Raw genomic sequence first — 17,237 nt, forward strand, 5'->3', positions numbered from 1 at the left:
TGGCCTCCCTTGTGCATGGGCTCATCAGCACAGACTTTCCTAAGGGCAGGATTTCACACCCCTATAACAGCAGCATCTTTGTCCCAGAAAGAGCTTGTTCCATTGCATTAATCCCTTTCCCCTCTTCTGTCCCTTTAGCAATATGGCCAGGCCAAATGATAGCATTTTAAATATACATTTTAATTGGACTGGAATCACCCTATCTTTTCCAAAGATGACCTTCAAATGGTAATTCTTATGTGTCACAGGCTATCCAGGTTCTTTATTATTATTCCTCCCTTCCATACTCTTTTCAAAGAGGAAAAAAATTATTTCATTTTGATGGTACCAAGTTAAACAAACTCAAACCACTACCAAGTTAAGAAACAACAGCCACAGTTACACTAATGGGCAGCAGGACAGAGAGCCATGCAGTGGGAATTCACACACACAGCAGATCTTTAGGATGACAGATAACAAATATGGCTCCACTAGAATCTTCGCTGGCAGAAATCTCACAGGATAACTCAAGGCATTTTTTCCTCTATTCTTCCCTGCAGGGTTCATTATTCCACACTGTGCTTCTACTACATCAAGAGAACAGAGCATTCCCCCGTGTGCCACCGCCTCTGTTTTGCAATGTGTTTGTCATTTATCAGGTCACTTCTGCAAGTGCAACACTACTAAAACTTACCATCAGATGCTTAGCTGGGTCATAAGAAATAAATCCCCAGCACTGCTTATTAATATAAAATCTCAGAGTGGTGCTCCAGGTATGTGGTAAAACATGGCTCATACTTGTAACTTACCATGCAAATTTCTGTTGCTACGAGATAGCAGAGTCTATTGAACCATTTCACGTAGGCCTCAAGGTTACTTGTCTTCTTCTGTTCACTGAAACAAGTCTGGGGGGGGAAAAAACCACAGAAAGATATAACTGTGTTCCAGTCAGTGACCTGATCACTAAGATAAATACTGCACAGAGGTAATTACTTGCCACATCTCTCTCATGCTCTTAGAAGACTGTGCATTTAAGGTCCCCTTTAAAAAATCCTGTGAGTGGCAGATGGGGCTCTAGCTGGGTTTGTCACACTGCACAATTCACACTGGTGTCCAGAGAACAGCCCCATTTTGCCTGCAGCAAGCGTTCACTGAGAGTCTGCACTGACCCTTGTTCACTGGGAGATGAACAGCTGAGGCATTGCAGGATTGTGACATCAACAAGGACATGCAGAAAAAATAAGACAGGCAGAGTCTTCCACAGCAGGCTCAGTTTGTGACTTTTGATTCCAGGATTTCCTCCACTTCAGTAAATAAAATCACCCACAGCCCTTCTTTTCTGGGAGGGACCAGAATTTAGTGAAGCATACAAGAGATAAACAAGAGAAAACACAATTCTGGTTGATTTTTTATGAAAAAAACCCCACTATTTTCCTTAGTGAGTTTTCAGAAAACCAGGTTCTTAGCAACCAGCTCTGGCTGTGCTTGAACAGGTCACTTACATGCCAGAGGCACTTCACTGATAAGAGCCATTACAAGAAGCATATTTTTCACTTATTTATATAAAACTTAACATAAGCTCCCATAACTGATACAGACTATGCGAGCAGATGCTTGGGTGAACTCTTCCAGTTCCTTTGTCATCAACAGAAAATTTGACTTCAGAGGAGTGATAGGGCAGTTCACACAGCCTGAATATGTTGCTTGGGATTTTAAGAATTCAAGTGCTTTAAATTAAGAATTCAAGTGCTTTAAATTCTTGGACAGTCCATCTAGGACACTCAGCTCTCTAAAGTTCAAGAGATTGGTCTGAACATTCAGTAGCATCCACTAGAGGGTACCAGAGAATACTGATTTTTGTTTTATTAAGATGATCGTTTCCCAGAGGTACCATAAACACATGCCACTAAGAGGAAAATCATAATGTATAAGCAAAGATCCATTAATGTCAATGGAATCACCCATATTATGTAAGGCAAACCAGTGACTAAGAACCCCTTCAGAAATGGGGCTTAATATGATTCCCAAGGTAATTCAAAGTAAGAAAATATTCATCTGTGATTCTGTATACAGACATACTTAGAAACAGAAATCACAGTACCATGCTATGGAGGAGCAAAACCTAACAGGACTGAAATTCTGAGCCACTTTATGAATAGACTACAAATACAATAAAAGTGTATTTTTAAAGCATCTCAAAAGTAAATGTTAGCGAGCAGCATGTAAATATCAAAAACCCAAAGGAAACCCAAATCAGCCCCAGTCTAACCATGGCAGCTGCTTTTCATGTGCTCTGTTTCTTGTTTCCTATTACAGCAAAAAGTACACAAAACCCAGGTTTTGTTCTGAAAATAGTGTTTCCATCTCAGAACTGTTGTCCTGTGCCAGGGCGTAAGAGCCACAGCTAATAACGCAAAACTTGTGAAAAATGTGCAACAGTAAAGTTGAGACAGACTGCTTTTTAAAGGTTAAGCTTTATAAATGGCAGCAATATTTAGCACCTCCCAAGCATCTTCCATCTGCAGCTCAGAATGCTTGATAAACATTCATAAGTGAAGCCTTTTGAAGCCCTCACGCAAGAAAGATGTTTAATATTATCTCCAGCTGGAGGGAATTCAGACCTGAGCCAACTCCCTGTGTTTGACAGGGATGTTCTTCATGGGTCAGGGAACATGACTCCACATAAGGTTTGTGCTATTTTGTCCAAAGACGTGACCAGAGAAGGGCAAAGGAGCTGGGGAAGGGTCTAGAGCACAAATCTGATGAGCAGCGGCTGAGGGAGCTCAGCTTGGAGACAAAGAGGGGGAATCTTCTTGCTCTCCACAGCTCCATGGAAGGAGGCTGTAGGGCAAGAGGGAGCTGGTCTCTTCTCCCAAGTAACAAGCATCAGGAAAAAAGGAAATGCCCTCAAGTTGTGCCAGAAGAGGTTTAGATTGGATATTAGGAAAAATTTCTTCACTGAAAGGGTAGTCAGGCATTGGAACAGGCTGCCCAGGAAAGTGGTGGAATCACCATCCCTGGAAGTATTTAAAAAATGTATGGATGTGGCATCTGGAGACATGGTTTAGTCTTGGCAGTGCTGGGTTAAGGGTTGGAGTCAATGATCTTGGAGGTCTTTTCCAACCTAAACTATTTTGTGATTCTGTGTGCAATGCTCTCCCCCTGGGCTGTATCTTGGCACAGAAGCTTTTCTAAATCAACCACATAGAGCATGAAGATCCAGACTACTCCCACTGTGATCGGCCTTGATCACTTGAAGCCCAGGTGGCTGAAATCTCACTGTGGCTGGTTTGGTATCTTCTGTTTCTGACACACATTTGCTGCCTTGGAGTTCCTTTCTACATAATGTGATCAATGCCCAGAATACTTGGAACGCCATCTCTGCCTATGTGCCTCATCCTGAAACAAACTGCAGAATCTCCACAGGCCCAAGAAGAGAAGGAAAGGGCCCAATGTTGCACATTCATCCTTCCATCCATCCATCCGTTCATCCTTCCATCCTTCCATACATCTTTTCACCATTACAAGGTATTTTGGTGCTCTTTGTGCAGCACTACAAACACAGGTCTTCCTGATACCTTTGGCATCCAATGAGGAAATTCAGCCATTGATGTATGATCTCAGTAGGAATGCATATGCAGTTCAGGGCAAGAATTTTCCACCCTTTCCTTCAGACAGCATGTGAAATCTCTGACTCTCCCTCTCCAGCTAAGAAGCCTCTTTTCTTATTGAGGCACTCTCTGAAATGTTACTTCAAGCCTCAGTGGAATCAGTGGAAAGACTCCAAGTGGCTTTCACAGCCTTTGGATGAAGCCCTGATCAGGCTGTGTTCCCTGCAGTGTTTTGGGTTAGAAGCCATTGTGTAGAGAGAGAAGAGTTGATTCATGACGCACTGACTCACTTCTGTGGTGTCTGGGCACACACTGAGGCCATTACATCACATCCCCAGCCTTTAGTCCTTCAGCAGAGCAGCAGACATTCCCTTGCTGTGCACAGCCACAAACATCTGTCCCAGTCAAAGCAGGTTGGGATGAAAAAGCCCAAAAGGACATCAGGATGGTGGCCAGTTTGTCACCAGGAGGAATGGCAGTGACCTGCCAGTGCCAGCTCTGCCAACAGGTTCCCATCCTCGCCACGACAACACAGGTCACCAGTTGGCCTGGCCCATGTCAGCTTGTGACTGTCCCCTGCTCTTGGGGACCTCATCACAACTGGACAAACTGTGGTCACAGGAGACCAAGTGTCTGTGGAGAAACCATACCTTGGTGCCATCCAGAGGGTCCTTATGTACAAACGCCTGCACAAACTCCTCAGGTCCAATGTGACTTAGTCTTTCCTGTTGAGGGAGTGGGAAGAGAGAAGAAAAAATAAGAAAGCACGCCAGAACATCTTCTGTTCCTCTTGATAAAACATAATAATTTTCTGTCAGCTCTGAGTGGTGTCACTGAACTGGTGGACAGCCAACTAACGAGACATTAAAATTCATAATAACAATTAGAACTATGTCAGCAGGAAGATGAAAATTAGAATAAATACGTCTCATTACTGAAAAACCACAGTAAGAGTCCCTTCAACTGCGCTGGATCTACTGGGCTTCATCTGGGAGCCAGCAGACATCATTTCTGTTTGGTGCTCCCTCAGACCTGCTGTGGTCCAGCATCACTCAAAAGCCTTGTTTCCCAGCTGTTACCATGGCAGTGATGCTGTTATCTGGTGTCCACAGCAATCCACTGCTCAGCTGCCCACACAGGGCTCTGCCCTGGCTCCCTGCCCACTGACCCTCAGGTGCTGCCCCGGGGTGCTGGCTCTGGGTCACTGGGTAAGGAAGGCACTGAGGATGCACATGACCCATTAAAGGCTTTGCTTACACTGGAGAGTGTCCCAGGCACTAAACAAAACAAGAATAAATAAAGTGTCCATATCTCTCTTAGTAAAAGAGAGGCCACCTCCAGCAGCTCCTGAAAAAACGTGCCAGCTCCAACCACACACTGACTTTCCTGCTAGGTTTTTTCACTCTCCTTAAACAGGTTTATTAGAAAAATAAATGTTTTCAGTAGGTTGTAGGTATTTCAGAGGAGGTATTTTGGAGTTCCTACAGCCCAAACTTTGAATATTCAAGCAACAATAAAATAAATGGTAATTCTGCTCAAGGGAAAATTTTATGTCTAGTCCTATGTTTTTTCTCTGGGCCTGTCACCTTAACACTGATAATTGTATAGGGCTCTTACTAATCAATAACTGTTTTAAATAAGTATCAAATAATTCTTACTAACAAATAAGCATCAGACAGTTTCAGCGCAGAGCACTTGATGTATCAGACATAGCAATGAAAGAGAAGGTAGAAAGAATTTATTACGGTACAGTGGAATTAAAATCTCTAGCTGCATCTGTTTTAAAATGGCAGTGATGCCTCAGTTACAGGGAATCTTCCCTTGGAAGACAGTTGCACCGTGGAGGAGGAAAAACACAAAAGCACGAAAAAACTCCATTCAAAAGGAGTTCTACTCTCTGGCTTAAGTTATGTAAAGCAAAGAGAGCCAAAGCTGCATGTTTTGAAAACTAACTATTCCACTTTTTGACAAATAGAATATAAACTATCTTCAGAAATCCAAAGGCTAATTTCCTAATACTCACTCCAATCCACAGAGCATTTTATGTTTTGTTTCTCCATCTCTCCCCTGAAGGATGAGCAGAGTCCACAGGAGGACAGGCAGCAGGGCACCAGAGCAACAAGAGATCTGCAGATGGCAGCAATGTTTTATGTTCTCCTGTGCACACCCAGGAGGTCTGTGGGGAGGGCCTGGCCCTGGGAGAAGGGTGTGCAGCACAACAGCACATCCAAGGTTTCAGCACTGCCATTTTTCACACAAGAGCCTGTTTGGGAGCAGACTGCAGCCCAGCGCAGGGGGAACAGCAGGAATTTGTGGGGCTGGTATCTGCACACCCTTATTTGTCCACGCACAAAATCCCAAAGGGAAGAATGAAAGCCACATCAGACAACTCACATGCTTTGTGTATCTGGAGAAATGGATTTGAACTGCTAAAATTTCTTCCAGATTTATAAAAGGGTTAATGACCAGGCATTTCAATGGTACCTGCAGAGCTTGTGGGGCTCTGAGCACCTTATAGAAGTGACATTCCTGGGACTTGACTTTGCTGGGATAGGATTCTCATTTCACAAATAAGCAAGCTGAAGTACAGTGACCTGCTCCAAGCTGCACAGGGACACTCTGATATATAATTTGCTTCCCAAGCATCTCTTAACCTGTCAAACCCTGCCTCCTGCTGCAGTGCTGATACAGCATGGGATGTGCTGCAGCAGTGCAGACATTTTTTGGTTATGTCTGGAATACTTAGCAGCTGATGGCTTAAAATAACATCTCTGGCTGCAGAAGTTGGGAACCATTCCCACTTACCAGCTCCACATGTGTCAGCTGCTGGGCCAGGGTGTAAGGGTCACTGCAGACACTCAGGATTTCTCTCTGAATTGATGGAGGTTTAGTTTTAAAGGCAACCAGCTTATCAGAGACAGCAGTACTGATCTTGACAATCCCTTCTTGCCCATGGCTGAGAGAAGCAAGCTTTTGATTCAGGGCTTGCAAAAGCTGATTCATCTTTTTCCAATAAGCCTGGAGAGACAGGGAGAGAAACATAAGCCACCCAAAAAACTTGACATAGGAGTGGTTTTTTTGTGCTGAATTTTCCTTTCTGCAAAATACTCCTAAGCCAGCAACAGGTTACCATTTTATTTCCAACAAGCCTATTTCAGAATAACCAGTTGGCTTAATTACAGTTCTGTGCTCTGGACACAGGGACTGCAGTCAAGAGCAGAGGCAGGCAGGACTGGTGGGTTGGGCTGGCACTGATACTCCAGATTCCTGCCAACATCAGGTTCAAAGGAAAGGCAATGCTACAACATGAGTTACTGCAGCTTTCTGGAGCACTGCAGCTTTTGGTACCTATCTTTTATGTCAGCTATGTTTTGGCTGAGAACTCTACCTGTTAATGCTGCCTTGTCAACTCTTATTAGGAATAAGAAATGTTCCTAATGCTATTTTCTCCATCCTTTTGATCTGAATGCAGAAGAAGCTTGCAGCTGCTTGCTACCCAGCTGGAGTGGCTGGAGCATTGTGCAGCTTTGAGTATTTAATATCCAAATGTTAATTTCTACTGAAGGAAGCTCATATTGTATTCCAAGCCCAGCTATGTGCTCAGCAGGATCATCATTACCAACCTGCCCAGGTTGTTCTCAGAGCTGGAGCAACTCTTTACAATGAGTGGAATCTCTGGCCATGGAGGATGGGCAGAAAAAATTACTTCAACTCTTCATGGCTGACAGATGCCGACATCACAAAACTGAGATAACAGAACTGGTGGATGGGTTCTAAGGACAAGGTTAATTGGAAATGTCCTTGGCTAGACTGTGCCTCCCCACAAAGAACAGCACACACCTATGTCATGGCCCAAGCTGGATGTAGCTCAAGTGAACTTTTGGGATGTAATCCCATGGTTTAGATCCAGCCCTGTCTTTAGAGTTCTGTAGGCTGTGGATAGTCTTCAGTGTTAGGCATTGACAGCATTGATGTTTTAAGTGTTCAAAGAACCAGAAACCAGAGTTAGTGCTTTTCTCACCTGCACAGAATCCAATCTGCACATTGGAGACAGCACCTCCTCCTACTTCTCAGTGAAGAATAACTTCTCACATCTACTCTGTCTTCATTACAGGGTAGGAAAGGCTGGAAACCTTTAGAATGTCCCAAGTGTTTCAACTTTTGCCACAACACTTTATAACTGTGATGCAGCTTTTCTAACAAAAGATTTCATATTGCTCTCTTGGACTTATATTGCTTTCCTTTCACTTAAGGAAGATGCTCTCTTGAGCTGGGCTAGAACATGTACCAGATAAGCAGGATGTAGTCAGGCTTCTTTTTTTTTTGGCAAAATAGAGCTGTTAAATCTGAAATGAAGCAAGTACCCAGAAGGCAGGAGGGACATGTCTTGGAGAATGACAACGCACAATGTATTTGGAATCAAATCCCAAAGGTGGAGAGAAAATTGACTGAGAAAAATAAACTCCCACTCTTTTAGTTTTTATCTGTTCCTGATGTATATTAGCTCCAAGAAAGGCCTTCTTCATGTAAATCCTCATGTCAACAGATGGTCACACTTTTGATTTACAAAGCCTGTTCTGGACCCAAACTACTGACCACCATCTAAATATTTCTCTGTTTTACATCCAGGTATGTTTGCAAATCCCAAGACAGCTTATGAAGCTCTGTGAACACAGTGTGATTTTTTTAGTGAAAACTCAAATAGTGACATATTTGGCATTTTGTGAACTTATTTTGTAAACGGGAAATTCAGTTTTTTGGGGGTGGGGGAACAGCACTGAAAGCCAAGCCTTCTAATGAATATAAAACATCTGGCTAAAGGCTTGGCTGGAAATCCAGCTTCTCTTTCTAAAAGGAGTTTGGATGAAAATTCTTGGACTGGCCATGTCTATGCAGTATCAAATTCTTCACAGTTTAGATGAAAAGCCAAAAAGCCACATAAAATTGCTTGAAAGACATGCATATTAACCAGTCTTTCAACAAATCTTTATCAAGAGATCCAGTTTCACCTTGTTTTGTAGGGAATAATGGGAATGGCACAAAAAATAGATATAGACAACAGTAAACAAAGACTCAGGTAAACCAATCATAATAAAGAATGAAAAAAAAAAAAAAAGAGAGACACTTAAAGGACACAAACAATTACACAGAAATCAGAGCTCTTAAAGAGATGCACTGGAAATCAGCTGGGTGCACCCTTGCCTAGAGAGCTTTTCTGTGCACATAGGGAGAGAAATTAAAAAAAAAAAAAAAAAAAAAAAAAGAATCCTGCTTTTGCCCTTCTAAAAGCCTTTCCTGCCTTCTTTAAACTACAGCCACTAACTGAAAACAACATTGTTCATTACCTTCAACATGCTGGTAATTATCTTGCCACAAAGTGACCCCCCACCGTACAGGGGCTACATGCTGGACTTTATCAACCAATTTCACTTCACTGCCACATTAACAGTCAAAAGAAGCACACTACTGTTTAATATTTAAAGAAAATGTTTCTTTCTTAACTAGGAAAGTTCCTCTGAAGACAGCAGGCCTCAGCAGGTGGCTTAGGAGCTCAAATTTTAATTAAAATTTCTAACTCTAAATGCAAATCACAGCACTTACTAAGAAATGCTTCTCAGCATGGACACCTTTATAAGCACATCACAGCCTTTAGAAAGTGGACTCTACAAAGGACAGGAGCAGACACTGCAGGGGAAAATCCTGCACTGACCTACATGGACTGGATGACATCACAAATCCTTCAGTCTTTAATTTCTGTGGTTCACAATGGGAACAAGTTTCTTCCAAAAAACTAACAGCCACCATCACTCTTCTATGCTGTCCCTCGAAAAAAGGAAATTTGCATTTGGAGGATATGAGGTGTTTCTTAAATTAATTATTGATTTTGCTCAGGCATAATCACTTGCAATTACAGTGCCTAGTAATATCTGAAAAACAGTGATTTGAAACTAATGTAGTCTGAGGCCCCCCAGGGCACCCACAAGCATTTGTACACAGCAAAGGTGTGCAGTGCTTGCTCAGGTTAGGCAAACAAACCACTGCTTTGCATGCAGAAAGTTGATTTATAGCATTTATGATTCTTCATCAGGGCAACTACTGCTGCTAAAGAGCACATGCTAAGTGTGCTCCTGTTCTCCACTCTTTGGTTCCTTCTTTCCAGTGGACACAGTTCTGGTGGCTCTGTGTGGGTTTCTGATGCTGAAGGGCTGCAAGGCATCTTTTGTCATGGCTGGCCAGGAGCAAGTCCTCCCTCTTTTCCTTGAGGGAATTCTACTACTCTGCCAAATGGAACTAAAGCCAGTTGGCTCTAAGTTTTTTTTGTTGCCTTCACCTCCACCACTGCTTCCCTGTCCTGCCCAGCCCAGCCAGTCAGTCCATGCCAGCCAACAGCTCCCTGAAAGTGCCAGACATGATGCCAGCCCAGTCCAAGAGCAGCTGTTCCCATTTATGACATATTTCATGTGCATAAGAGAGCTCAATTTAATTTTTGTTGTGCTGCAGCCCTGCTAATTCCTTCTATCCTCTCTCCACTCTTCTCTCTCTCATCCTCATGGGTATGTTCTTGTTCTACTGGACTGCACCCCTCTGTGGCTTGAGGCCAGGCCTTCATGTAGCCAGTGGAACTGAATTTTTCCACATCCCATGGTTAACCTAAAAGTAATTAGAGACTCTCAGTGTACTATTTGCTTATTATTTTCATGAACTTTGTGGTCTTTTTAATGTTTCCAAATTAATTTATGAGGTTCACCCACCTGAATTTGCAAGCAGGTCTCCCAGAGGCTCCATTCACTGTGATCCCCTGTGCCACACACAGAGCTCACATATTTGAACACCAGGATCATACAGACATCTAACCTGAGTCTGTGCTCAGCAGGCCACACACTGCTGTCTTCTGCCACTTCCATGCTCCCAGACAAGCTACATGTCCACTAAGACTAGTATTTTCTTTAAATGTAAGAACTTGGATCCAGAGAAGCTGTGGATGCCCCACTCATGGAAGTGTTCAAGGCCAGGTTGGACAGAGCTTGGAGCAACCTGGTCTAGAGGAAGGTGTCCCTGTCCATGGCAGGGCTGTGGAACAAGATGGTCTTTAAGGTCCCTTCCAACCCAAAAGCAGTCTGTGATTCTATGATTCTAACTTGGGAGATCACAGCTCTGCTGCTATTTGAATTGTCACCAGCATGTTCTGTCTATGCTATGCCCTCATATATTCCTTCTATAAAATGGGAATGTTGTTATCCTACAATCTGATGTGCAGGAGACAAATTCCAGGGCTCACTGCTTCAGGAGCACCCAAAGGGAGATGTGGCTTTCAGGGAAGACACTACATGTTTTTATGTTATTGGAGAATAAAACTCTTGAGAGTATCCAGGAAGAGGCATGGAACAGAATGCAGAAAAAAGAGGAAAAGGAGGAACCAAGTGGGAAGATGAACTTAACATATCAGCAGAACATCCCAAGTCAGGCATCCTCACCTCATCACATGGGGCTATCCTGTGAATCATGTCTTTCAGGTGGCCAATCATCCGCTCTTCCTGAAAGTCATACGGGAATGTCTCTGTCCACTCTGTCAGCAACTGTAAGATTTTGGGTCCAAATTTCCTGATTCGAGCCTGAAATGCAAACCATTTTTGCAAAATGATGGGCAGGGAATGAAACATTTACTCATTAAAGTCCCTCACTGTGTGTGTCAGTGAGTGTGGGGCCAGGTTTTCAAAGAAGGCATTTGTGTTGCACCTGCAAAACCTGCACACATGCATACAAAGAGTGTAGTGCACAAATAATACATTTTGGCATGCAAAATGTACCAGAACTCAGGTGCATGCACAACTGCCTGTTTTACATGCAGATTTAAGTATTCTGCACATGCAATTGGCCTGTTTATGGCTGGATTGACATTTTGTTGGTGCAACCTTTATACCTTTTTTAAAAACATTTGGCCTTTTTGCTGATTCAAACCATTTGTTCTTCCCTTTTGTACTTACAACCCTTCTATATATATATTCATCATTCTCTGAAAAACTGCAATGAATTTCTTGACCAACAAAGAGATTTTTTGCTCCTTTGCTTTCTGGCTGTATGAAAAAAACTGCTTACTGACCAGTGGCAGATGTTCAATGAAGAAAAGATGAACAAAACAGCAGCACTTTTGTAACTTTACCTGGGCTGCTGGTAATGTTGCTCTCTTCCCTCATGAACTCAAGGTCATGATGGGACAAGGACACTCACATAGCATACAGCTGATGCCCACTTCTGGTGGAGATTTATCCGAGGATGTGGCAGTGGAAATAGTCGGGATGGGGCAAGGAGGGAAATGCAGGGAATGGCACAACTGGTGAATTAGTGTTATCTCAAAAGACAGCCAGTGTGGCTGCTCCCAAAGCTTTTATCTCCCATTATGTGAAAAGGAAATGGTGTTAAACAACAAACTGCATTTTTATTTACAGAAAACACAGACTGAAACAAACAGCCTTCTTCTGCATCCCCACGTACTGCAGCTTAAGTATACCCTGTAATCAGGAAAAATTACACTCTTAAGCTCCCCAGCTCTTTGTTTTTCAACCAAGGTGGTTAAAATGCATATTTCAGCTTTCCACCAACAACAGGTTTCAATGAACCACATTTCTAAAAATAACTGCTGTCAGCTAGCATTAAGCTCAGGCTCAAAGACCAGCAGGTGGCTGCTAAAGGGAAAGCTTTATTGGAAACTACAAAGGTCTGGGGAGACATTTGCTCCAGCTGTGTAAACTGCATTACGAATTGATGGAGAGGACTTTGTGCAAGTCACAGGACATGGGATGGGAGGTTGCTTGTGTACAAAGTTTCAAAATCAGCCCCACACTCGGGAACACAAAATCAGCTGTGTCCCACCAGCCCTGTGTTGCTACAAAATCCAGATGCACTTCAGGCAGATAAGAGGTCTCCATAAGACAGTGTTTCTTATTTTGTAAAAGTTTAATGAGCAGCAGAACTTTGCAATGCTCACATTTAATCCTCCTAAACTTGTATCTGTCATAGAACTGGAGAATAGAACCTCACACCTTAGAAAACTTGTTTTGCATGGTTCACCCCATACAGCTATTTCTATTAACACTAGCTGTATGGGTAACCCAGGTCTGGGATTGCTGAACATTCTGGAGAATGGCTCTCCACAGTGAAGGCAGAGTTCCTGTTACTCATGGAACCAGTTACCTGTGCAAAAACAAGCACATGGTCAGATGTGAGTAACTCAGTATTTGATGCCAGACTGACAGTTTCAAAGCTGGAAAGCCTGATCCTGAAAACAATTTCAAAATTTTGGTGTTTATGGAAATTTGCAACAAATGCACATTCTTTCCCCCTCCACTGCTCTGAAGGTGCATCTCCTGCTCCAGATAATGTACCAACAAGTGTTCATAAATGCAGCAAGGAGAGCTTGGGCAGAATCCAGCACTGAACAGCATCCAGTGGGATCCAGCACTACTGCACTGTCTGTGGCACTGCCAGAGGATGCACACGTATTGCACACTGCACCAGTCTGCACAGTCCCTGGGGCAAAATGGGAGGAGTGCTGAGGCAGGAACAGCTCAGATTTTCTCACTCTGTTCACCTGTCAAGGCCTCACTGCTGCTCCTGCCCATTCCCAGTGCTCCATTGGTGCCACTCTGCAGCACAGAGGGCAGGAGGGTGGTGGGCACCTGCCCCTGTTACACAGTGCCCAAAGTGACAGGGAAGGCCAAAAGGAAATAGTACTGTACCAGGTTCAAGAAAAGAAAGGGGCAGAGACATTAAGTAAAAATGGGAGAGAGAGTGGTGTGTGGACATCTGCACTTGACAGTGTGTGAGGGTTATGTCCTACCTCCTTGCATCCTGCAGGCTTCAACCAGAGCCTTAAAGAAGTTAAGAGGGAAAGTCACCTGGGAAGACTGAGACAGGGGGAAAGGGAAAATTAGAAGATTTGAAGTGACTATGAGCGTTGCTCTCAGACATGGATACCAGGATGCCTCAATGTCAGGATCTCAGTGGCAAATCCATTTTGAGAAAGCTTCATTCAATCTAAAGAGAGGCAAAGGACACACACCAGAGCCCCAGAATCCCCTACCCATTGAAAATAGCTCATATTTTTCTGCTGTAAAGATAAACTAACCTTGTCCAGCACGGGGTCATCCAGCCGCTGCTGCTCAATGCACTTGTGACAAACTCGGGACAAAAGCTCATGGGGCTCGATGAAGAGTCTGGAACTCAGCAGGAATGTAAAGATATAGGCTTTCTGCAGGACAAAGACAAGTAGACCTACTGTAAGCAGCCACAGATTTTTCATTTTTACTTGGCAAGACCTTTTTTATCTAAAAGACATAACAATTCCTGACTCTGAATATGGAACTGGTTACACTGGGCACAGGGGGCAGCAGCATCTCCTTCCTCCACAGCATCCACTCCCAGCCCTTGGTTACCTAAAGCCTGGGCAAACATCCAGTGAAGAAAGTGTGCAGGAGCAAGCCCAGGTACAGGAGACAGCACAACCAGGATGGTGGAGATAGTAAAGGTAAATGGGCAGAAATCTCTGTGTTGTGCCGGGTTGGGAGCTGCAGACACCCTCACATCAGCCACATCTTCCCATTGCTGAAGAGATCTCACCCAGCATATTTTAAGCAATATTTCATTTATTCTATTAACTCCCCAAATTTCATTTCTATCAGCCAAGTCATATCATATGCAGCTCCACATCTGTGAAGCTGTGGGAAGCAGGTCTGCTAGATAAATCCTTGGATTATTCAAATTATTCCAGCAGTGAATTTAAAATGCATGCATGAAGTCTCAGTTGTTTGCATCCTGACCCCTCCCTGCATCCTTGCACCTGAATTATCTCCTTTCCCTCAGCCCTAGCCATGCTCCCAAGCAGCAGGTATAATATTACATATCACACATTGCCTAATGAAAATCTCACAGCTTGATCTGTCCATTACCTATTTTTATTGCCTTTCTGTTCCCTTTTTTTTTTTTTTTCCTAATTGAGATGCTTCTTTATTACTTATTTTTAGCTGATCAGAAACTGAGCTCTGGGTAATTTAAACCATGCTGCCTGCCCTGCATTGATAGCTTTCCCAGTCTCCTCAAGTACCCAGAAGTCAATGCTCCTCTGTGCTTTGAAATACAAGCCATGGAGATATATTAGCACTTTAAAGTCTTGCAGTCAAACTCTGCCTGAATTCCACTGAGGATGTGCAAAATCCAGTGAAGTTAATAGCTTGCAGGACCATAAACCTGCTTCCAGTTTAGATCCTCATACTCTTGGTGAGGAAACACTTAATTTCCATTGATGGAGCAAGGATTAGTCGCTGCTGTCCAGTGACTGCCAAGCTGTGAATACAATACCAGGTAAACCCACCAGAAGAAGCATCTCTGCTGTCACCAAGGGAATGCTCTGTACATACAGGCAAACCTGGATGACTCCAGCAGCCACTGAAATTCAGCTAATTTAATGCCAGTTCAGACTTGGGAGTTTTTTTGCTTCAGTTTTCCTCTAAACCTCTCTGGGAAGTGATGCTATTTTTGAAGTGCTCCAACTGCTACATCACTAATTCATCACCACGACAGCTCCCTCTACCCTGTTCTCTTATTTAAAGGCAGTATCATCTTTGGGATCTGCTTTTTCATGGGAACAATTATAGAGCAGTGAAACAGCATTTAAAGCAATGCATCAACTTACCAAGCTTTAATTGTATGCAGCTTTTAAATGAGCCCTCTTAATTCAAAATTTAACACATTTGCACTTTTGCATAAAGCACTGCCCCAATTCATCAAAATTAAATCATTTATTATACTGTGAATTGCTTACTTCAGGGTAGTAATCAGTCGTAGGTATCAGATGCTGGATTAGAGCATCCAGAGATGCTGAGGTAAGGTTTCCATCCTGGAAGATCAGCCCTCCTTGTTCTCCTTCCTTCGAAGTATGTAGATGAGGGCTGAAGCCACATGGGGTAAACATACTGGTAGAAGTCAGCGTTTGGGGCATGCCTTCCTGCAACAGAGACAGGGACAAGATCCATCAGACCCACAGCCACATCTGTCTTCTGGCTGATTTGAAGAACACAGTCACTAACAAGGAGTTTCCTGTTCACAAAATTAACATGATCCCTTCTTGATAACCTTCATGTCTCTTTCATTGCTGGCACTGGCAGATCACACCTGCAACAGGCAGAGCACACAAAATGGGACATTTTGATTTATGCTTTTGGGCCAGAAGGTGATGGCAGCTACTTTGGGCTCTCCCCCAGTCAAGAGTGTCTGTGATGACTCCCTTTTCACTGCCATCTCTGGTCAGGCCCACACAGGAGAGGAGATATACTTGGGATTTAAACCCTCAGCAGGTTCCTGAACAGGATGAAGCAGTTTGTTCGAACTTCTGCCCTCCTGAGAATGAGGCAGGGAGAGTTTGGGGTGTGAGGGAGAGATAAGGGGTGCCATCTAGAGCTTGCTAGGGATGGACCTTGGAGAATACCCTGTGGCTCCCATGGGACAGCAGAGGTGTCAGAGTGGGTGAGGAGATATAAGCAGGAGCAGAAGCCAACTGGGGGAGGATGGAAAATTAAGGGAGTTGGAGGAAACAGAGAATGTGGGAGTTGATGGAGAGATTAAATAGCAAGAAATAGAGAAATGAGGAAGAGGGAGAAGGCAGACACCTGAACTATATTTGGAGCCTGAAGTTAGTCAGTCCTAGATCTATACTTAGGTACTAAATAAATGTTTCAAAGAAATCCTGAGCACTCATCACCTTCACTAGAGCTGCTCAGTACTCAGCACTTCTGAAAAGGAGGCCAGGCAGACTCTGAGCATAGCCCAGATTCAAATCCCTCTATTTCACTTATCTGAGTTTTTCAGGTTGCATTCTAGGTTTCATCTTGATTTTGTGGTTTACAATCAGCTTTTAATATTCCTCCTGTTGAGCAAAGTTGTTTTGTTTTTGAATTGCTGCAGAGGAATGAGAGATTTTGCCCTGAGAGCTTTAAAGCATCTCCAGCTGCCTCTGAAATCCCCCCTGGAAGCTGCTCCTCTCTTGGCTAGAGGCAGCATTATAGGACATGGATGGGAAAAGAATAGTGTGTGCTCCCTTCCAGGTCTGTACAAGGGACCCCTCCGTGACCTGACTGTTTCCATGTTTGATTTTACCTCATTCATAAAAGGAGGATAAGAAAGAGAGAAGAGAAGAGCACCAGAGCCAAGCAGGATCTGCAACCTGTGCCCTGCTGAGCCAGCACTGACCTCCCACAGCCCAGGGCCATGGTGACAGCACTGACAGGGCTCAGGCACACAGAGACAGCAGACACATCTTGGGTTTTAATATATTCCTCTGCACTTTCTGTGTTCTGTTCCCTCTGCTTTTCTGCCTCTTCACTATCCCATACAATTTCAAAAGCTGACCCATGGATTTGGCTTGGAATTTGGAGTTTGCCTTTTTCCCTCATGTATATCAGCAGCTGTGCTGTGACCCAGACAATCAGCTCAGCCTCAGCTCCAGGTACAGCTTGTTGTGCTCACTCCTGCAGAAAACCCTTCCCTGCCTGGTACAACCCATCTACTCCCCCAGCTCAGAACCACCCTGGGCCACCAAGAAGGGAGTCATTCCTGTCAGCCTGGCAGGGTGTGAGGCCCTGGGAGAGGCTGGGA

At 43.8% G+C, this 17,237-nt stretch overlaps 1 protein-coding gene across 1 annotated transcript in view; it reads right to left on the reverse strand.

The window, feature by feature from the left end:
- Positions 1–15,585, reverse strand: part of RASGEF1C (RasGEF domain family member 1C) — a gene marked incomplete at its 5' end in the record, with an annotated part of 28,744 nt that extends 13,159 nt beyond the window's left edge. Inside the window, 6 exons of the mRNA XM_083871872.1 lie at positions 789–884; positions 4,241–4,315; positions 6,396–6,608; positions 11,066–11,203; positions 13,717–13,839; positions 15,409–15,585. Coding sequence (XP_083727998.1) covers positions 789–884; positions 4,241–4,315; positions 6,396–6,608; positions 11,066–11,203; positions 13,717–13,839; positions 15,409–15,585 — 822 coding nt within the window. The remainder of the gene's footprint in view (positions 1–788; positions 885–4,240; positions 4,316–6,395; positions 6,609–11,065; positions 11,204–13,716; positions 13,840–15,408) is intronic.
- Between the last annotated feature and the right edge of the window lie 1,652 nt (positions 15,586–17,237).

Source organism: Zosterops lateralis (assembly GCF_965231275.1).
Source record: "Zosterops lateralis genome assembly, chromosome: 14".
In the NCBI taxonomy this organism is placed as follows: Eukaryota; Metazoa; Chordata; class Aves; order Passeriformes; family Zosteropidae; genus Zosterops; species Zosterops lateralis.